Source organism: Trachemys scripta, chromosome 12, assembly GCF_013100865.1.
Source record: "Trachemys scripta elegans isolate TJP31775 chromosome 12, CAS_Tse_1.0, whole genome shotgun sequence".
NCBI lineage: Eukaryota > Metazoa > Chordata > Testudines > Emydidae > Trachemys > Trachemys scripta.
This window is the reverse complement of record NC_048309.1, coordinates 38685505-38707930: the sequence shown is the minus strand read 5'-3', so window position 1 is coordinate 38707930 and position 22426 is coordinate 38685505. Positions and strand designations below refer to the sequence as shown.

The 22426-nt window shown below is 41.7% G+C and overlaps 3 protein-coding genes across 3 annotated transcripts; 1 reads left to right on the top strand and 2 right to left on the bottom strand.

Annotated features, from left to right (window-relative positions):
* The first annotated feature begins 2615 nt into the window (after positions 1-2615).
* LOC117886235 (olfactory receptor 1019-like) lies at positions 2616-3545 on the top strand. The gene has a single exon (XM_034787899.1). The coding sequence runs from the start codon at positions 2619-2621 to the stop codon at positions 3543-3545; it is 927 nt and encodes a 308-aa protein (XP_034643790.1). The 5' UTR covers positions 2616-2618.
* Positions 3546-10433: 6888 nt separating this feature from the next.
* LOC117885438 (olfactory receptor 5A2-like) lies at positions 10434-11363 on the bottom strand. The gene has a single exon (XM_034786746.1). The coding sequence runs from the start codon at positions 11361-11363 to the stop codon at positions 10434-10436; it is 930 nt and encodes a 309-aa protein (XP_034642637.1).
* A 9849-nt stretch (positions 11364-21212) lies between these two features.
* On the bottom strand, positions 21213-22148 carry LOC117885437 (olfactory receptor 1009-like). Its single transcript, XM_034786745.1, has one exon. The coding sequence runs from the start codon at positions 22146-22148 to the stop codon at positions 21213-21215; it is 936 nt and encodes a 311-aa protein (XP_034642636.1).
* Positions 22149-22426: the final 278 nt, after the last annotated feature.

Genomic DNA, 22426 nt, shown 5'->3' with positions numbered 1-22426 from the left:
GTTTAGATTTATTTCTGTGAGGTGTGAAATGGTAAATCCCCATTGTACAGATGGCAAAGTGAGGTACCAATGCTGAGAAATTTTCAAAGGGGACTAAAAGAATCATAGAAGATTACGGTTGGAAGAGACCTCAGAAGGTCATCTAGTTGAACCCGCTGCTCAAAGCAGGATCAACACCAACTAAATCATCCCAGCCACGGCTTTGTCAAAACAGTCCTTAAAAAGCTCTAAGGATGGAGATTCTGCCACCTCCCTAGGTACCCCATTCCAGTGCTTCACCACCCTCCTAGTGAAATAGTGTTTCCTAATATCCAACCTGACCTCTCCTACTGTAGCTTGAGACCATTGTTCCTTGTTTCGTCATCTGCCACCACTGAGAACAGCTGAGCTCCATCCACTTTGGAACCCCCATTCAGGTAGTTGAAGGCTGATATCAAATCCCCCCTCACTCTTCTCTTCTGCAGACTAAACAAGCCCGGTTCCCTCAGTCTCTCCTTATAAGTTATATGTCCCAGGCCCCTAATCATTTTTGTTGCCCTCTGGTGGACTCTCTCCAATTTGTCCACATTCTTTCTGAAGTGGGGGGCCGAAAACTGGATGCAATGCTCCAGACGTGGCCACACCTGTGCCGAATAGAGGAGAATAATTACTTCCCTCAATATGCTGGCAATGCTCCTACTAATGCAGCCCAATATGCCTTTAGCCTTCTTGGCAACAAGGGCACACTGCTGACTCATCCAGCTTCTCATCCACTGTAATCTCCAGGTCCTTTTCTGCAGAACTGCTGCTTAGCCAGTTGGTCTCCAGCCTGTAGCTGTGCATGGGATTCTTACGTTCTAAGTGCAGGACTCTGCTCTTGTCCTTGTTGAACCTTATCAAATTTCTTTTGGCCCAATCCTCCAATTTGTCTAGGTCACTCTGGACCCTATCCCTACCCTCCAGCGTATCTATCTCTCTCCTCAGCTTAGTGTCATCTGTGAACTTGCTGAGGGTGCAATCCATCCCATCAACCATATAATTAATAAAGATGTTGAACAAAACTGGCCCCAAGACCAACCCCTGGGGCACTCCACTTAATACCGGCTGCCAACTAGATATCAAGCCATTCATCACTACCCATTGGGCCCGACAATCTAGCCAGCTTTCTTTCCACCTCACAGTCCATTCATCCAATCCATTCTTTTTTAATTTGCTGACAAGAATATAGTGGGAGACCGTGTTGAAAGCTTTGCTAAAGTCAAGATATATCACATCGACTGCTTTCCCCATATCCACAGAGCCAGTTATCTCATCATAGAAGGCAATCACGTTGGTTAGCCATGACTTGCTCTTGGTGAATCCATGTTGACTGTTCCTGATCACCTTCCTCTCCTCCAAGTGCTTCAAAATGGTTTCCGTTAGGATCTGGTCCATGATTTTTCCAGGGACTGAGGTGAGGCTGTAGTTTCCTGGGTTCTCCTTCTTCCCTTTTTAAAAGATGGACATGATATTTGCCTTTTTCCAATTGTCTAGGACCTCCCCTGATCACCACAAGTTTTCAAAGATAATGGGCAATGGCTGTGCAATCACATCAGCCAATTCCCTCAGCACCCTCAGATGCATTAGATCTGGACCCATGAACTTGTACATGTCCAGCTTTTCTAAATAGTCCTTAACCTGTTCTTTCACCACCGAGGGCTGCTCACCTCCTCTTCATCCTGTGTTGCCCAGGACAATAGTGTGGGAGCTGACCTTGTCTGTGAAGACCAAGGCAAAAAAAGCACTGAGTACTTCAGCTTTTTCCAAATCATCTGTCACATTGTTCCTGCACCCTCAGTGAGGCTTCTTTAAAATACAGCCAGCTTTCCTGGACTCTTTTCCCACTCATATTAGCCTCCTAGGGGATCCTGCCCAACAGTTCCCTAAGGGAGTCAAAGTCTACTTTTCTGAAGTCCAGGATCCATATTTTGCTACTCTCTTTTCTTCCTTTTGTGAGGATCCCAAACTCAACCATCTCAGGGTCACTGCTGCCCAAGTTGCCCAGGGAATAAGGAATTAATCCATCCATACTGAGGAAAACGCTTAAACATTTGTTTAACTTTAAGCATGCACTTTCTCTCCTGAATCAAGATGGATTCCAGAATGTGCTTGTAGAGTTTTTTGGGCAGAAAAATGTCCACCAGCCCTGATAAGAAGTTACCATTTTAATAGGAGCTTTAAACCTTTATTTTAAAAGAATCTGTCATTAAGATGGAAAAATATCAAAACAAAGAATATGAACTTTGGGTAGCTGCTGAATTTCCATGGTAGATTGATGTAAATTAGGACTGTGCAGCCAGAATAAATATTGAACATCAAGTGTTATTATTTATGTTGTTACATGTGAATATATCTAAAAGTAATAATGATGATAATAATAATAAACGTAAGTGCTTAAGGCTTAATTATGTTCCAAAGAGCTTGATAGACAGAAATGCTCCCTGAACTACAGAATGTGGTCCGAAAAGGAAGAGATGGTGGAACTTATGTTTAGCATACATATACCTTCTCTCCGTTCCACTGTCTTGTATTATCCGCATGTTGTTTTCAACTGAATATATTCACCTTATTTGTCCCTGCATGCAGGTAAAGTGATAGACATGAACAATCAAAGCACAGTGACAGAATTCAGACTCCTGGGCCTCTCGAGCTTCCCAGAAATGCAGCCGTTACTCTTCATGAGCTTCCTGATTATCTACCTGCTGACTTTGGCTGGCAACCTCTCCATTTGCTTGGCTATCTGGGTGGATACCACTCTCCACACTCCTATGTACTTTTTTCTGATCAACTTGTCTCTCTTAGACATCTCATACTCTTCCGTCACTCTCCCCAATATGCTAGTGACTCTGGTTGCCAAGATTAAATCTCTTTCCTTCTCCAGTTGCATGGCCCAGCTGTACTTTCTCATCTCCTTTGCTGGATCTGAATCTTTGCTTCTTGCCCTGATGGCTTATGACCGCTACATGGCAATATGCCAGCCTTTGCACTACACAACCATCATGAACCACAGGACTTGTATGTGCTCTGCCATTGCTATATGGATAGGTGGTTTTGTCTGCTCAATGTTACATACGTTCTTCATAGCCAGGCTACCTTTCTGTGGTCCCAATGAAATCAACCACTTCTTCTGTGAGATCCCTCCTTTGATCAAATTGGCCTGCATGGACACCTATTTTAATGAGGTGCTGGTTTTTCTGCTCAGTGGAGCAGTAGGTGGAAGTTGCTTCCTGTTGATTTCCACATCATACGCTTACATACTATCCACCATCATGAAAATCCACTCGGCCCAGGGCAGACGCAAAGCCTTCTCAACTTGTGCTTCCCACCTCCTCACCGTCCTGCTGTTCTATGGCCCGGGTTTCTTCACCTACCTCTCCCCCTCCTCCAGCTACTCCATGGAAATTGGGAAAGTGGTCTCTGTGTTTTATACTGTGGTCACACCCATGCTAAACCCAATGATCTACAGCCTCAGGAACAAGGATGTGCAAGCTGCCTTCAAGAAAGCCATAGGAAGGAGTAGGAAATAGCCATGAAGAGGGAGCCAGTTCTTTCTTTAAATGTAACAACATGTTGCCAAAAAAAGGGCTCCCTAAATTATTTGGCAGCTGATTGAGCACCAGGATTCACAGTAGGAATGGAGGGAACTTGACTTTTTCTTCAGTTACCTCAGCCCCAACTCTGGTGCATTCCCATTTAGTATAGATACCAACCAAAGACATTCCCATCCATTATGGCAGTGTACCTGTCCATTCCCACTCACCAAAGACATTGATTTATTACAATAATCCCACTCACCCAATCTAAGGGCTTAAAATATTCCCAGCCACCACATCCACAAGAGAGGCACCATTCCATCCATGACTCTGATCTTGTGAGATCATTCTAGACTCATGAACCATTGCTGTGAAAGTTTAGTAGCATATATCTCATGTACTTTGTACTGAAAACACCCTGGGAACTTTATGATTGTTAAATTATTTCAGTAATTAATTAATTAATTTTGTTTGGTATGAGCATGTGCATTGCTGACTTACTCTGTGGAGCCAGACACCTAAGCCCCAGTCTGATTTATGAACTGGGGGAAGATAGGATTGTTAGAGGGCTTTCCCTTCACCCCTCCTCTGAGATTGGCTTAAAATTGTGAGTTGTTATCTATCTATCTATCTAGATATTGTCAGTATCAGAAACAACATATGAAATGCATGTGGCAATTGGGCCATGTAACCTCCTATGTGTGCAATCTCCCTCGGATAGCCAGTGAAATTGTTGCATGCAAATTAGCCATAGTGTAAGGGTGGTGGTTGGTTGAGTTAGTGCTGAAATCCCAGTGTTCTAGGACTCTGGGCATGGCACAGATACATGCCTTATGGTAGCTGTACATCAGATAGGTGTAATTTGCAAATTCAAAATGGCTGAGAACTTAAAAAATGGATGATAACAGACCACAGATCCCACTGGTGATTGAACCTTGTGGTATTCTGAACAAAATGAGACCTGTGATATGTTTTGACAATCCTGGAATCTAATTATATACATAATTATGGAGTTCTTTGTAAATGCCTTCCATTTCTTTCTTTCTTTCTTTCTTTCTTTCTTTCTTTCTTTCTTTCTTTCTTTCTTTCTTTCTTATGAAAAAGGAGTTTAACTTAACCCCCTGACCTCTGGAGTACATTTTACTATTTTGTTTAGTAATCCTTTAGAGTGTATTATTTTACACCCTACACCTCTAATTAAGGTCACAACCAGTGTCTCACTATATAGCTGATGTTGAATGTCCCCCTTGAAAATAGGTAGTAATAATAACAACAATAAACCCCCAACAAGTAACATCAAACAAAAACATGAAACACACAAAAAACCTCAAGCCTTTACCTTTTTATTGTTAAATTGCACTGACAACTGGCCTCAGTACTCAACATTTCAGGTAAAATTAACAGTAAAAGTTTCAAAAGCACTTATGACCAGATTTTGAAAGGTATTTTGGCACCCAAAGATGCAGGCAGCTGCCTAGTGGGATTTTTCAAATCATTGAAGGTCCAGGTTGTTCAAGTGAGTTTGGCACCTAAATATTTTTTAAAAATCTGGATCTAGATACCTAACTCCTATTGGGACCTTGGTGCCTAGGCACTTTTGAAAATCTCCTTAGGTGCTTTCTGCATTTTCAGACACCTACATACTTTAAAACAGGCATTAATTCCAAATCACTTTTTAAAATGGGACTTGGATGCTTTTGAAAATTTACCCTAGAAGCTTTAAAAGGTCTCCTTTTTAATGTTTATTTGTCTACCCTTTCCATCTGTCTTTCTAGCAGCCCAAAGAAACTACATTTAATTCAATGTAATGCAACTAATTAATGTAAATACAATTTTGAGATTGGCTTCTGTAATAGAGAACTAGCCACAGTGGTAACTGCTTTAGACAACTGTCTTACTACATGGTTTTCTAGAGGTGACAAGTACATAGGCTCATTTACCAATGACAGAAAGACTCAGCAGCAAAAGCATCACACACATCATATTTACATAATATCTATTGTGAGCATTGTTGAGAGTAAAGAAAACATGAAAAATCAATAATCAAAATATCATAGTACAATCCTTGAATTTGCAGATCACACCCATAATTGGGAAGTTCTATTCTTGTCCATCAGTTCTGATATCTATTAGACACCCAGAGAGGGAAAAAATGTACTCCGTGTAAGAGAATGTACTATGGAGGCAGCAGTTGTGTTTCCATAATCACCATTGTGTTCCAATTTGCACTAATGGCACGGCTAAACTCTGTCTGTTAACCAGTTTAAATACTGTTTTTGACTTTAAAAAATGTTACATTGCTCTTCATAGGCTCATTGAATTTTCAATATTTTTTCAATATTTAATTATTTTTATATTAAAACATCTTTTAAATACAACTATTTTGAAACTCAATATATGCTGGTCAGAGCAATTGCTTTGGCTTAAATAAACTCACTAGGTTCAATTTTGGCATAATAATTAAGGCTAACTGAAACATAAAACTTGGGAAACTCAAAACCATTAAAAGGAAATACTCCCCCCCACACACACAAGTAATTAAACTGTGGAACTCATTGCTGCATTAAATGGTTCAGGCCAAGATCTTAACAAGAGTAAAAAAAAAGATTGGACAATTTGATGGATATCAAGAAAATCCAGGGTTAAGTGATAATCACATACATTTTGGAAGGGATATTAAATTTCATGCTTCAGCGCTTACACCAGTCTCTAATTATTAGAGATTCAAGATGATACCTAATGTAGGGAACTGATTATCCTTCAGCTGTCTATGGCTGGTCCTTACACCTGCCTCTGCTGCATTTGGTTCTATCCACAGTTGGAATCAGGATGCTGGATTAGATGCATAACTTGATAATTACTATGTCAATTTCTGTCAATTCCTATACTTCTATTGCATAATCAACAACAAAACAGCAAAATAATCTGCATTTGAAAGGAGATATGAATTACTCACTTCTGTGAAAAGTCTGAGAATTAGGAGGAAGGACTATAAAACTTTGAAATTTTTCCATCAAAAACAGTTTTTCAGTGGAAAACTGGGTATTCACCCTCATAGGGGGCTAGAGCCCGGACCCAGTTATCTACACAGCAATGAAACAGCCCCACAGCCTGAGACCCATGAGCTTGCATCAGCTGGCATAGACCAGCCATGGGTGTCTAGTTGCTGTGTAGATGTACCCTGAGAATTCTAGCAGCATAGAGACAATGATTTCTTAACATGGATTTTTATTCCTTGCACCTAGAGCTCAAGCTGATGAGATGAGTGCTTGTGTGTGTGTATGGGGGAGGGGGGGACGGGCAGGGGCAAGCAATCCACAAAGTCTTTGGCCCACTGATGTTCCACAATGGCTTGTTTGGTGTCTATGGACCTTCCTTTGTTGGAGAGGAGATGACACCTCTTGTGGTAAACTCCTATTTCACACTTGGTAATGCTCCTTTCTTGACAGTTTCAGGGCAAACACTTTTACAGTTACTGAGCAAACGCTTGTCTACATTGTAGGGACTATAGCAGCATGTACGGTGACATAGCTATGCTGGCATAACCCTATAGCGTAGACTCAGCTTACCGCAGTGGAAGAGGTTTTCCACCATTGTAGGAACAACACCTCCCTGAGTGATGGTACCTATGTTGATAGCTAGGTTCTGCCATTGACTTAACAACTGCCTCTCTCAAAGAGGTGAATTACCTGCATAGACAGGGAAAAAATCTCTTCCATTGATGTAGGAAGCATCTATACTACTGTGCTGCAGTACCATAGCTGTGCCACTGTAGTGGTTGTAGTGTGAACATACACTAAGTCCCTTGATGGGTTTGGGCCTAGGTGTCTCACCTGCCTAAATACTTTTTAAAATTTGTCCCTAAATGGTATAGAGTAAGTGTATCACAGTCTGACCCTTTATGATTATGGTTATTATTATTGCTGTTTTTCACAATACTATGCCCGTGACAAGCAGCAAACCTCTCCAGGTGCTGTGATCACTCAGCCATCAACATGTGGAAACCAAAACCCAGCGAAATTACATGAATCCTCTCTAAGCCACTCGTGAGCTGTATAAAGAAAGGCACCAAAAAATCACCCTAGCTCCCAGCCTTGCAACCCAGAAATATACCATCTTATACTGCTAAAATATCACTTGGACAGTGCAAGCTCATAATTAGTTCACCACTCTGACAAAGGGTAGTGGACACGTACCAGTCCATGTGAACCTGAGCTGAGATTCCCCGAGCATTTCAACCAAAACTATTAACTACAGAAAGATAGATTTTAAGTGATTATAAGTTGCAGGCATAGACATCAAAGTTGGTTACATAAGAAATAAAAAATAAAATTGCAGTCTAAATTCTACAGACTAAACAAGATTTTAATCAAACAGTTTTTTCACCCTAATAGATGACACAGGCAGTTTACAGTTTTTATTACACAAGCAGGATCCCCTTCCCAGCCGGGAACCAATCTTCCAAACGATCTTCCAGATGTTGAGATGGGGGAGGAGAGAGGCCAAGTGATAATGTCATTGTCCCTCTTTTATACATTCTTCCAGCTGCTATAAAGATCCTTGCTGAGATGTGGGGGTCAGGCAGCCCCCATTGGGTACATGGCCTCAATGAGGAGTCTCTTGGAGAGTTGATTCTTTGATGAGCCATCAACACATGTCTGGCTGGTCCTGATGTAAATCTGCCTTGTCAGTTACTCCTTTGTTGTCACTGAAAGGCGGGCTGTGGGTTTCTCTCAAACTCATAATGTATTTCAGTAATACACACATAACAAAACTCCATTACTTCAGGTACAACTTCAGGTAACACACATAATTCCAAAGTATATTAATATTCAACAGATCATGACTTCTCAAATGATACCTCACAAGGAATGCATTGTACAAAACACATCATAATCACATCACAGTGGCAAATATGGAGGTCAAGGGCACTACTCTGAAGTACAGAGTCTCACAGGGCCCAATTGGGTAGGCAAGCTCAGAGCATGCCTGTGAGACTGGGCCCTGCAGCAATAGCATAGTCAAGAGTAAACATGGATAAATGGAGTTTACCTAGTTCTCATTTGGGGAATATGGATTTTAGTTAGGTTAGGTTATCCCTTCTTTATTTACCAAGTCACCACTGTGAGGTAGGCGGAGGAACACCTATCTTTCCCCATTTCTGAATCACTCTGTGTTTTAGGCATCCAGATGCCTGGCATGGAGCATCAGTGTGTGTGCAAAAATGTAGGTGCTGAAAAATTTTGGTGGAAGCTAAGCAGGGGGTTTGTGAATCCCAGTGGGGCTTTATTCTGGGATTTAGGTGCCTAAAGTGGCAGTGAGGTGCCTATGTCCTTTTGTGAATCTAGCCCACAGCATCTAGTATAAGAACTCTTGTCAAGGCTGTATCCCCACTTTGAACTTTAGGGTACAAATGTAGGGGCCTGCATAAAAACTTCTAAGCTTAACTACCAGCTTAGCTCTGGTCCGCTGCCACCATTTCCCAGTTGGATTCCCCCCCTGGGAAGCCTTGAGAAACCTTCACCAATTCCCTGGTGAATACAGATCCAAACCCCTTGGATCTAAAATAAGGAGAAATTAACCATCCCCCCTCCTTCCTCCCACCAACTCCTGGTGAATACAGATCCAACCCCCTTGGATCTAAAACAAGGAAAAATCAATCAGGTTCTAAAAAGAAGCCTTTTAATTAAAGAAAAAGGTAAAAATCATCTCTGTAAAATCAGTATGGAAATTAACCTTACAGGGAAATCAAACTTAAAGAGCTCAGAGGACTCCCCTCTAGTCTTAGGTTCAAAGTACAGAAAACAAAGATAAACACTCTAGTAAAAGGTACATTTACAAGTTGAGAAAACAAAGGAAAACTAACATGCCTTGCCTGGCTATTTACTTACAAGTTTGAAATAGGAGAGACTTGTTTAGAGAGATGTGGAGAACCTGGATTGATGTCTGGTCCCTCTCAGTCCCGAGAGCGAACGCACTCCCAAACAAAGAACACAAACAAAAGCCTTCCCCCTCCCAAGATTTGAAAGTATCTTGTCCCCTTATTGGTCCTTTAGGTCAGATGCCAGCCAGGTTACCTGAGCTTCTAAACCCTTTACAGGGAAAAGGATTTTGGAGTCTCTGGCCAGGAGGGATTTTATAGTACTGTACACAGGACAGCTGTTACCCTCCCTTTATAGTTATGACAACTCTACAGATGGATCTAAAAGAGAATCCATGGACCAAAGATCTTACAATTTTATTAAGAAGAAATTTAATAGCTGAGTGAAACAAATGTAGGAGAACAGGACAGCAGTACTACAAGCATGTTTAATATTCTATAGATGAACTGTGAGAAGAATTTCTCAATAGAAAAATAGGGCTCAGATTACCAGGTGGTGTAACTTAGTATAGTTGAGTTGGACTCAACGAATCATATCTCAGTAAGTATAAATAGATATAACACAAATGGAGTCAAGAAGACTGATCCCTAGCTTTTCTATATCAGTGTAACTCCACTGAAGGCATGCCAGCTCTACAGCTGGTTTTACTTGGCATGGATCTACTGAAAGCAATGTGCCAGGTTGACACCTCACATAAATCCATGTGGCCCAACTTGAGTCAATGTATCTTTTGAAAGCTACACCAGCTGAGGATCTTGCCTTCACAAACAGACATATCACACATTACCAATACATTTATAGATACTTCTATTTCACTGCTAATTGTCATCATGTCTTATGACTGAGATTTTCAAAGATGGTTAAGGGATTTGATTTCAATGTGTGTTAGGCACCTAGATGCTTTTGAAAATCCCATATGCCCCACATATCTTTAAAAATCTGACCTTACAGCAGTTTTAAAAATCTCACCCTCAGACACCAAGTTCACATTAATCTCTTCCTATTTGCAATTTCTGAGCACTCTCCACACACTACTTTTCACTTCATTATTCTTCAGGCTGTAGATGATGGGGTTGAACATGGGAGTTAAGACACTGTACTGGATGGACACCACCTTTTCCAGAGTGAGAGAGTAGCTAGAGTCAGTTCGTATGTAGCTTATAAGCCCGGTCCCATAGAACAAACCAACAATGATGAGATGGGAGGTGCATGTGGAGAAAGCTTTACATCTTCCCTCCTTGGAAGGTATTCTCAGGATGGTGGAGATGATGAACATGTAAGAGATCAATGTTAACAGGAGGGAGAGCATCCCTAAAATTATAGTGAAGGCAAACAGTACCATTTCATTGATGAACGTGTCAGTGCAAGAAAGTGGTAATAGAACCGGAAGCTCACAGCAGAAATGGTTAATTTCCTTTTGCTCACAGAAGTGTAAGTCAGTTACAAGGAGAGTGTTGACAAGGGAATTTAGCAAGCCAGCTATCCACGCGCCACCTGCCATCCACATACAGACCGATTCACTCATCATTTTCAAGTAATTCAGTGGCTCACATATGGCAGTGTATCTGTCATAAGCCATCATAGCCAGGAGGTAGCACTCTGTAGTAGCTAGAAAAAAGAAAAAGAACAGCTGGGCAATGCACCCATGGACAGAAATTGTCTTCTTCTCTGCTAGGAAGCTCTCCAGCATTTGGGGGACTGTTACTGAGGAGTAACAGATGTCGAGAAAGGATAAATTACTCAAGAAGAAGTACATGGGGGTGTGAAGGTGATGGTCAGCCCATATCACCAGCATTATCATCATGTTCCCCAAGATAGTGATTAGATAAATAGCTAAAAACACCAGGAAGAGGAAAATCTGGAGGTGTGGCTCATTAGAAAGACCCAGGAGAGTAAATTCAGTCAGTGTGGTTTGATTCTCCATTAGCATGTTCAGAATCATGATAGCCTGCAGTGATAGGAAAACCAGAAATAAAGGTCAACAGTGTCATTAATGGATGAAGAAACTGAGAAAGATGAGGGCAGATTTAATTTGGAACTTGGAAAGAACAGAGACCTTCTGCTTGTTCTTGAAAATACAACTGATGTCTGGAATGATATGAATGCTTCAAAAATAGTTCGCTGGAATAATATATTGCTTCTACTTTGTCCAGACCCTTGTTGTGTTTGCTAATTTATAATGCTGGCCCTTTGCAGGGATTGAGTTTTATTTTTCATTGTTAAGGGAGTTTTAAACAGCATACAGGACTGTGCAGAGAAAAAATGCGTGTTCTGTGACTAGCCTACTGAATCATAAAAAAAATTGAGAAAAGTGCATTTTATTCATATGGGAAAGAATGTTTGGACGATACAATTTTCCAGCTCAGATTTTTTCTTTTGTTTACATTAAAATAAATAAAGAAATGAAGGATTATGCTGGTCCAATAAAGATACAGAAACAGGAACATATGACCAGTGCAAGTCCAATGAAAACTAAACAACAATTCAAATAAATACTACATCTTTGCAAATGAGAAGATGCCTGAGTACAATTCCCAATTAGAAAATGAGGAGCATTTTTTTTCAATAAATGATGCACTCATAAATATTCACTCACGTCAAATGAGTTTGTCAGATTTAGATGAGATATCTGAAGATGGGTGGATGGATGGATAGGTGAGAGACAGTTGATTAGATCAATGGGTGTATAAGGGGATAGATAGATAGATAGATAGATAGATAGATAGATAGATAGATAGATAGATAGATAGATAGATAGATGCTCATTCTACCAGTATTTAATGACTATGATATTCAAAGGAACCTAACGGGGAGTTAGAAGCCCAATTGCCGTGGACTCAATGGGACTTGGACACCTAATTCCCTTAGGAACCTTTAAGAATCTCAGCCATTTAACCTCATCCCCTTTGCTGAATTAATTCTAGACTCCCAGTGACTTCCAATATGCCCTTCTTTTTTTCTACCTCCTTTCTCCACAAAGCAGAGATCATTTCGTTCCACAGCTCCTCAAGTAGAAAAGGGTGAACTGCATCCATGCTGATGATAACCCATTTTCTAAGTGAGAAGTTATGTAAGTCTTTAACAGCTGGCATTTTCCCTCGTTTCCTAATGCTTTGCTTTACCTTTCTCTGCTATCAATCTATTTACCTATTTTCTCTCTCCCTCTCTGAATATTTATTTGTCCATCTGTTCATCCATCTCTCTCTCTTTCTGGTCACCCCATACATATCTATCAATCCCTCTATCTATAAATCTGTTTGTTCATATTCTGTCTATCTGTCCCTCTTTGACACACAAACTCTTTTTTCTCTATACATTGATCCATTCCCCATCCCTCTCTCTTCCCTCATTCATTCATCTATCTAATCAACTATCTCTCATCTATCCATCTATCCATCCAACCAACCATCTATCATTTTTCTATATTGCTTACTAGTTTAATACTGGGGGGTTTTCAGGTCAACTTTTTAACTTAAACTGATTTCTCAAATCAAGAGATTGCTTATTTTTAACCAACCAACAATTCATTAATTCACTTAGAACCACATTAATATTACCACATTATCATTCAAATGTAATCACAAGCAATTTTGTGTACTGCACACAGAGTACAGTGCTGTAAGCAACTATCACAGACTAGAGCTGAAGCTCAGAGGTTATAGCAAAGAATAATGCAAATTGCAAGATTTCTTTTGACATTTACTTATGATCAACCATTCTCAATTCTTTATTTATTACACAGTTTTAAGGGTGCACTTGTCTTTAAGACACTTTGAAGACAGTGGTTACTTCTCTTTGACTAGATTGGTCTAAAAGGGACAAGTTTAGAATATTAAAAGCAATTGTTTAAAACAATTATTTTCAATCTCTTTTAAGCCAATTTGCTTGGATTTATAAAGGAGGTAAAATCTAAAATGTGGTTACTTGAGGTCTCACTAGAGAGTGTAGATTCAGCAAGATAACCTACAGTTATTTATGTTAAAGTAGAATCGAGGAAATACAATCTTTGAGATGAAATCTTACTTCTTCTTATCCTCTGAACCTTGAGATGGGGAGGCTGGTCTGAGAATTGGGTACACTTACAGTTCTGCTTCTTCTTGTATTGGGTTCAGTCATCTCTCTTGAGCACATGGTGACCTCAGTGTATATACCCTAGTTTCAGAGCTTGTTGAAGAGGACCGCCCTCTGATTCCTATTGGACACATGCCAGGTGGGTCCTGAGATTTCAGAACCCTTAATTTAGTTGCTGCTTCCATTAATATCCAGTAGATGGTGCTGGTTAATAGCAAATTTCCATAATGCTTTTATTATTGGAGGCTTTTTATATTTGATTTATTTCAAGGATTGTATTTCATTATTTGCGCCTACTATCAGTTGGGGCCTCTCCCCCTTTAAGCAATTTCTCTTACTATCCCAAAGTTATACCTCGGTTTATATCTTTTGATATTTCTCCTTCCTTGTGCCAGGCAACTCCTATTACTTCTAGAGTGTAACAATGAAAACCAGGAACGTCCTAGCATGCGTCTACATTTGGAGGACTTACTCCATACATTCTTTGATTATACTAATCCTTTGGCATTATTTAGGACTTACAATAGAACAAGGGCTCTGCTCCCCATGTAAATTATTTGTCACACCACTGGGCCTGATATACAGCAACAATTGACACCAGCAGCTCCCATTGGCATCAATGAGATCTCAGCACCTTTGCAATTCAAGCCCACACTGATCCTGTGGTGAATGGAAAATTATCAAGGACCATACCAGGTCCAGGCATATCTCCTGCCCTGGCCACACCTGTGAGTGTGGGGCCAAAAGCTCAACAAAAGCCACAGGGAGATTTTACATTGGTTGTGGCAAATCATTACTCAACTGGAGTATTGTGTCCAGTTCTGGGCACCACATTTCAGGAAAGATGTGGACAAATTGGGGACAGTCCAGAGAAGAACAACAAAAATGATTAAAGGTCTAGAAAACATGACTTATGAGGGGAAAAAATTGGGTTTGTTTAGTCAAAAGAGAAGACTGAGAGGGGACATGATAATAGAGAGGTTTAGGTTGGACATTAGGAAAAACTTCCTGTCAGGGTGGTTAAGCAGGGTGGAATAAATTGCCTAGGGAGGTTGTGGAATCTTCATCATTGCAGATTTTTAAGAGCACATTAGATGAACTCATGTCAGGAATGGTCTAGGTTTCTCCAAGGGAACACCAGGGGGTCTGAGGGCCCCACTGATCAACTCTTTCCCCTTCCCCATCCCTCCCACAACTCCTTCCCCTCCCTCTCAGCACCTCCTGCATGCTAAAAGTCCGGTGACACAGTGGGGCTAAGGCAGGCTTACTACCTCCCCTGGCCCCGCACCGGTCCCAGAAGCATCCCTGTGGACCCTGGGGGGGGAGGAGGTCTCCACATGATGCCCCCACTCTGAGCGCTGACTCTGCAGCTCCAATTGACCAGGAACTGTGGCCAATGGGAGATGCGGTGGCAGTGCCTGCAGGCAGGGACAAAGCATGGAGACCCCTACCCCCTCTCCCACCTAGGAGCTACTGCCAGAGGGATGTGCACCCAAATTCCCTCCTTCCCTCCCTCCCTCCCAGAGCCTGCACCCCCATCCCCTCCTGCACCCAAACTCCTTCCCAGAGCCTGCACCCCGCACCCACTCCTGCATCCAAACTCCCTTCCCCAAGCCTGGTGAAAGTGAGTGAGGGTGAGGGAGAGCAAACGACGGAGGGAGGGGGGGAATGGAGTGAGTGGGGGCGGGGCCTCAGAGAAGGGGCCGGGCAGGGGTGTGGCCTCAAGGAAAGGGGCAGGACAAGGACTGAGCGGGGGGGCTTAGGGGTTCCTGAAAAATTTGAAATCAAAATAGGGGTCCTTGAATTGCTAAAGTTTGAGAACTGCTGGTCTAGCCCTGCCATGAGTGCAGGAGACTGGACTAGATGACCTCTTGAGGTCCCTTTCAGTCCTATGATTACTCTGTTGGAATAATTAGTTCTATTAATTTTTATTAATCTTCTTAGCTACAGTAAAGCAGGTGATTGCCACTGAAAACAGGGGAATACACTGCTCTGTGCCAACAAGAGAATCTAAAGCTGCAGGAATAATCAAAGGCCTTGCTATTATTTCTGACAACCCTGTGATGCTCTCCCCCATTCCAAACACCCTTCCAAGGGAAAGTGAGCTGTTCAAGAGATAATTAACCTCTGTGGGTGACTAACTCATGAGAGGCTTACAAACCCAAAGCTGTATGGACATTAATTAGACTTTAATTTACCATCTAATGCCATTGTGTGTAGCCCCCCTTGAATTCAACAGAATTTGACTAGACTGCAGGGCTGAGGATTTGGAGAATGAAATAAAATACAACAAAATTCTTCACCACAGTGTGACTATACAACCTCTCTCTGACCATGCTCCATCCTCTGCTGCAACCTGGTGTCCATTATGGGGCACTGCAGCACCTTGATCATCTCTTAAGTGTCTTAATGCCCATTATACAGTAAAATATTTCCCATCCCTCACCCTCTGCTGCCCCTAGTGCCCCATTATATATCAATTGACACCAGCTGGGGATTTCTCTTTAAGGATTAAAAAACCCTCTTGTCTAGTTTTTCATCTCTGTTTGCAAAGGAACCTATGGGCTGATTCTCTATGAACACCTATGGGCTGAGTGTCTGCTGCATTTTCAACTTGTGTCATCAGTAACACCTGGGTTCAGTGATTAAAGAGTGAGTGTCAACTGCTGCCAACAGCTGGGAGAGTGGTCAGGAAGCATGTTCTAGTGGCTTGGGTGCTATATGGGAACTTGGACCATTCTCTTCTCTATCAATGACTTACTGTGTGACCCTGAGTAAGTTAATTAATCTCAGATTTCCCCAGTAGCTTACTTATATCACCCCGTTCATTGTATAGGGATCTTAGATGATTAACTCAGGGTTTGTGGATTCCACTGGGTGACCAGCTGCCTAAAGGTTAGGTGCTGTAATATTCACCATTGCAACACCTAAGTCCTTTTGTTAATGTGACCCAAGTTGTAGAAAGTGTTATTTATTGTGTTGGGTGCTCAACATCTCTGAAAATTGGACCAATGGTTTGCTCTATGTTAGGGCTCCTTGAAAATTTTTGGTTGAGAAGTTTTTTTCTGCTGGAAAATGGGGTTTGGTCAACACTAAACCACTTAATAGGGAAATTTCATTTTTGACTAAAATTTTCAATTTTTTTGAAGAAAAAAAAATCTGAATGGAAAATTCTGGGAACACAACAATTATATTTCACTGGCTTGGTGAAATCTAATTATAGAACATGCTACCAGCTTGGGGTATCTGCCCTGTTTTCTGACAGTCTGCCCTGGGATGGGCAGTCACAGTGGTGAGCCCCTCCAGACAGTGGGACTATCTACTATAACATGTGTCAGCAGGAACGGTCTTGGACTGGGGCATGAGATTGGGGTGCAGGAGGGGGTGTGGGGTTCAGGCTCCAGCCGGGTGGCTCTTACCTCGGGTGGCTCCCAAAAGCGACCAGCGCATCCCTCTGGAAGTGGCTCCTAGGTGGGGGGGGCAAGGGATCTCCACATGCTGCCCCTGCCCGAAGGCACCCACCTCCGCAGCTCCTATTGGCTACAGTTCCCAGACAATGAGAGCTGTGGAGTTGGCGCTCAGGGCAGAGGCAGCACACGGAGACCCTCTTCCCCCCACCCGCCAGGGGCTGTAGGGACATCCTGGTGTCTTTCGGGAGCGGCGTGGGGCCAGGACAGGCAGGGAGCCTGCCTTAAGTCCCGCTGTGCCATCAGACTTTTAGCACCTAAAATCTCCCGGTTTGGCTTCAGTAGCCTCCGTGAGAGAGAGAGGGAAGGGGAGAACTTGAGGGCAGGAAGCAGGGGGAGGAGTTGATCAGTGGGGCCCATGGATCCCCTGGAGTACTCTCGGTGACCCCCAGGGGTCCGCGGACCCCAGTTTGAGAAACACTGGTTTAAATGAATGTTTCCCTACCTCCAAACGTGCAGTGAACGTGAATAAAATATTCAACAAGCAGAATTGTAACGTCAGGACAACCTCCTGAATTCTTTGAAGGTTTTAACCTGGCATGAGCTAAAGGTGCTTTTTCTGCAGCTTTTAGATAACGTTTGCCATACTTCGGTCCCATTGAGGTCAAAAGCGAAGAAGCTACTTAATTCAGATGGGCTGGGATTGCTTAATTTATGTCTTAATTTATGGGCCAGAAAAAGTATGCAAATGACTCTGTGGTCCAGTGGTTAGGGCACTCATGTTAGAGGGGGAGATCCCTATGCAAATCCCTTCTCTTCATCAGGCACAAAGGGGACTTGAAATAGGGTTTCCCACCTCCCATCTCAGTATTCTAACCACTGGCTTAAAGGTTATAAGGGAGGTGACCATTTTGTGTGGTGCTAAACTGGCCCTAATTCATTCTTCCAAGAAATTAGACTCCTAAGCCGCCTGACACCAGGAAAGGGAGGCCTTGGCTGTGCCTTGGAGTCACAGATAAGTACCTCCCTGAAGCACAGACTTCGGCACCAAACTCTGTGAGGGGGTGTGGCTTAAGACACAGGTGACCAGTGGCTAGCTTATGTGGCTCCTTGCCTAGCTTATTGGCTTATGTGGATCATGTTCCCAGGCTCCTATCTCTCTCCATGCATTGTAGAGGCAGCCTAGGTGCTTAAATCAGGTTTTCTGGATTCCATTCTTGTTCCAGTTATTTTCTAGGTGCCTAAAAGTTAGGTGCTGCAACACCTAATTCTCTCTGTGGCTCTGGGTCTATGAATCTATGAACCATTTTGAGCAGTTACTAGCAACCCCTCTCAGACACGAAACACTGAATGTTCCCAGTGGGCTGTTGGTCAAGACTTATTTTCAGAAAATATTCACAACTATTTTTCCATTGTGAAACATATTTTCTTTTAAAACTTAGTGATGTTTGAAAAAACGGACATTTTAATTGAAATATGGATTACATATTAACTCAAAATTTGCTGTCCTTTCATATATCCCCTTGACGACAATCCCTTTGAGACAAGATGGATTTGGCTTGATAGTTCCAAAAGTCTATTATGACTCCAAATTGCAGTGGTTGAAGCAGAATATTATCATTTATGGACTGAATTCAATATGCCAATAAATTACACGAGCTCAGAACATTTTATCACTCAGTTCCTATGTCTTTACTTCAAAATTAAAAGTAGTAAAATTTACATTCCTTGCATTTCCTCAATATTTTCTCAACAGCTGTTTTCACCTCTTTGGTTTTCAGGCTCTAGATGATGGTGTTTAACATGGGCATTAACAACTTGTACTGGATGGAGAACATTCTATCCAAAAACCCCTTCTGAGCTGGGTCTCAGACAACTGAAGAATCTAGTAGAATAAGGAAACCAGAGTAGGGGGGGAACTGTAAGTGGAGAAGGTTTTGTGCCTACCAACTGAGGAGCGTATCCTCAGGATAGCCGAGATGATGTCCATGTAGGTGACTAGGATGAGGAACAATGTAACTGCAGACTTGTTTGTTCATAATCGTAACTTAATGCATTGGCTGACATATAGCAGTGTATTGATCATAAGCTATCATGGAAAGAATGTGAATTTCACCACAACCAGCCAGGATCTAGACAATGCAGCCCTTCACAGAAATGGTTTTCACCTGGATTAGGCAATTTTCCAGCATTTTAGGGAGTATGACAAAGTAATAACAGATATCGAAGAAAGATAAATGGAAGAGGAAAATGTACATAAGAGTATAAAACTGAGGATCAGCCTCTGTCACCTGGATGATATTACATTCGCCATGAGGGTTATCAGAGAAATAAATGAAATCATCATGAAGAATAAAGTTTGAATCAGTGGGTCTTTAGGAGCTCCCAAGTGGATAAAATAGGTGGCAGTGGTTTGATTTTCTTTTGACATTTATTTAGCAAATCTATGACTTATAAGGAGAGAAAAGAGAACAAAATGAACAAATTTAATAAACATGAATGGAAATGTTATGACATTTTGATCGGAGCAGAAGGATAAATATAAAGTAGTCTCTATTCCATAGCCATAAAGACAGCATTGTCTAAGGACACATCTGATTAGAAAAAGCTAGTTTGGACTGGTTGTGCAGCTAACAAAATTACAAAAAGTGGAACAACTTAGACTTCACATTTTTATATACCATAGAGTACTTCCAAAGAGAAAGACTTTGTCTAAGGTGGTAGCATCTAAACACTACACAGATACTTTAGGTCTGGTGCATAGATTATTTCATTGAGGATGCTTCCCAGGCTCAGGACTTGTCTACACTACAGCTGGGATCGACGCTGCAGTGATTGATCCACCAGGGGTCGATTTAGCAGGTCTAGTGAAAACCCACTAAATCAACTGCCGATCGCTCAGACATCGACTCTGGTAATCCACCAGATCGAGAAGAGGAAGGGGATGCTCACCCGTTGACACAGCGTAGTGTGGACACTGCGGTAAGTAGATCTAAGCTATGTCGATTTGAGTTACACTATTCACTTAACTCAAACTGAGTAGCTTAGATCGACTTTCCCCTTTAGTGTAAACAAAGTCTCAGAGAAGTTCTGCCAGATGCTAGAAGACTCCTCATTCCCAAATGTCAGAACACCAGAGTGAGTCAAAGAAGAATCAGGCCCATTGACTGCAAAAGATGTACTCCTGATTTACCCATGGCTAAACAGAGAACCCAACGTGCTGGCTTTAGAAAAAAAAATATTCCTGGTTTACAACAGTGTAAGTGAGAGGCGAATCAGACCTATTGATTCCAATAGAGTTACTCCTGATTTAGCCTGGTATAAGTGAATAGAGTACCAGAACTGGGTTAAAAAAAATAACCATTTGATCCAAGTGTTTCGTATTCTTTCACTAATGCCATGGTGATGGGCAGCCCTGGATTGATGTATCCTGTAGATTGAGCTATTTTATTAACTCCATAATGCAACAATGTGATATCAATAGGAATCCCGATTCCCTCCCCCATCTTCCAGCCAAGCTCCACTCCCAAAGCAGGGAATAGGACCCAGGAGTCCTGAGCCCCATTCTGCTCTGAACTAATCCACTAGACTCCCCTCCCCTCCTAGGGCTGGGAATATGGCCCAGGAGTCCTGACTTCCAGCCCCCCGGGCAACAATTTCATTAAAAAGAGGAGAAAAGAACCACCCTTGGTGAAGATCATTTCACAGCTGGTAAGGTTCGGAGAACATTATTATACATTAGAACCACAGAGTTGCAAACACCTCAGTAATGGAGGTTGTTTGTAACTCTGAAATGTTGATAAATCTGAACAAAACACTATAGTTGTTCTTTCAAAACTTTACCACTGGACATTGGCTTAATACAGTTTTGAAACTTTACTATGCAGAAGAAGAATGCTACTTTTAACCATCTTAATTTAAATGAAACAAGCAAGGAAAGAGTTTCTTTACCTTGACGTGTCAGTTCTTAAATCTGGTTTTTGTTACTCTGAGGTTTTAAGTACCTAATGGCTCATATTTCCTCTATGTAAAAATCTAACAAAAATCTGGTTTAATTAAAATATATTAATACACTAAAGGTGAGACTTCCAAATGTTTCTAATGGGTTTAAACACCCATTTTTTTTTCTGATGGGAATTGGGCCCCAACCTCCATAAGATACTTTTGAAAAGCCTTACCCGACGGTTGTTGAAAATCAAGCAAAGGATATCAATACAAGAGCAAACATTCCCAGGTCATTGTAAACATTGAAATTAGTTGAATGGGCAGTTGAATTAAACATTTAATTGAATGGATTTACATTACTTGAGAAATATGAATTCCCCTCCCAATATTCTCTTCAGAGCTGTTTTCACCTCCTTATTTTTCAGGCTGTAGATAATGGGGTTTAACATGGGGGTTAAGATGCCATACTGGATGGATAATACCCGGTCTAGAACAACTGAGGAGGCTGAGTTGGGTCTCAAGTATCTAAACAAAGCAGTCCCGTAGTATAAGGTCACAACAATGAGGTGGGAGCTGCAGGTGGAGAAGGCTTTACGCCTGCCCTCCACGGAGCGTATCCTCAAGATGGTGGAGATGATGTGGATGTAGGAGATCACAGTAGGGGGGAATGCAATCAATCCTAAAATTGCCGCAGAAGCGATAAACACCATTTCATTGAGGAGGGTCTTCATGCAGGACAAGTCTAACACAGAAGGGAGCTCACAACTGAAACCACTGACTTGATTTGGCCCACAGAAGTGTAAATATGACACAGGAATGGTGTTTACCAGTGAATAGAATAAGCTAATTGACCAGGCACCACCCACCAATTGACTGCAAACTTGTATATTCATAGTTGTTGCATATTGCAGTGGGTGACATATGGCAGCATATCGGTCATAAGCCATCGCTGAGAGCATGAAAATTTCAGTGCAGCCTGTCAGAAGAATGAAGCACATCTGGGCAATGCAGCCATTGAAAGAAATTGTGTTCTTATCTGTTATGAAGATCTTCAGCATGTTAGGGAGAGTGACTGAGGAATAGCAGACATCAAGGAAGGATAAATGGAATAGGAAAAAATACATGGGAAAGTGAAGGTGTGGATCAGTCTTTATCACCAGCATAATCAGCATGTTCCCCAGAAGGGTGATTAGGTAAATAACTAAAAACACCAGGAAGAAGAAAGTCTGGAGCTGTGGATCATTGGAAACACCTGAGAGAACAAAATAGTTGATAGACGTTTTGTTCTCCATTGACACTTACTCAGCAAAATTTTGACCTGTAAGAGTAGAAAAATATGTAAAAAGTAACAAACATAAATAAAATAAATAGAATTTTATTTTGCATAGATAGATAGATTAGGGTGACCAGATGTCCCGATTTTATAGGGACAGTCCCGATTTTTGGGTCTTTTTCTTATATAGGCTCCTATTACCCCCCACCCCCATCCCGATTTTTCACATTTGCCGTCTGGTCACACTAAGATAGATAGATAGATAGATAGATAGATAGATAGATAGATAGATAGANT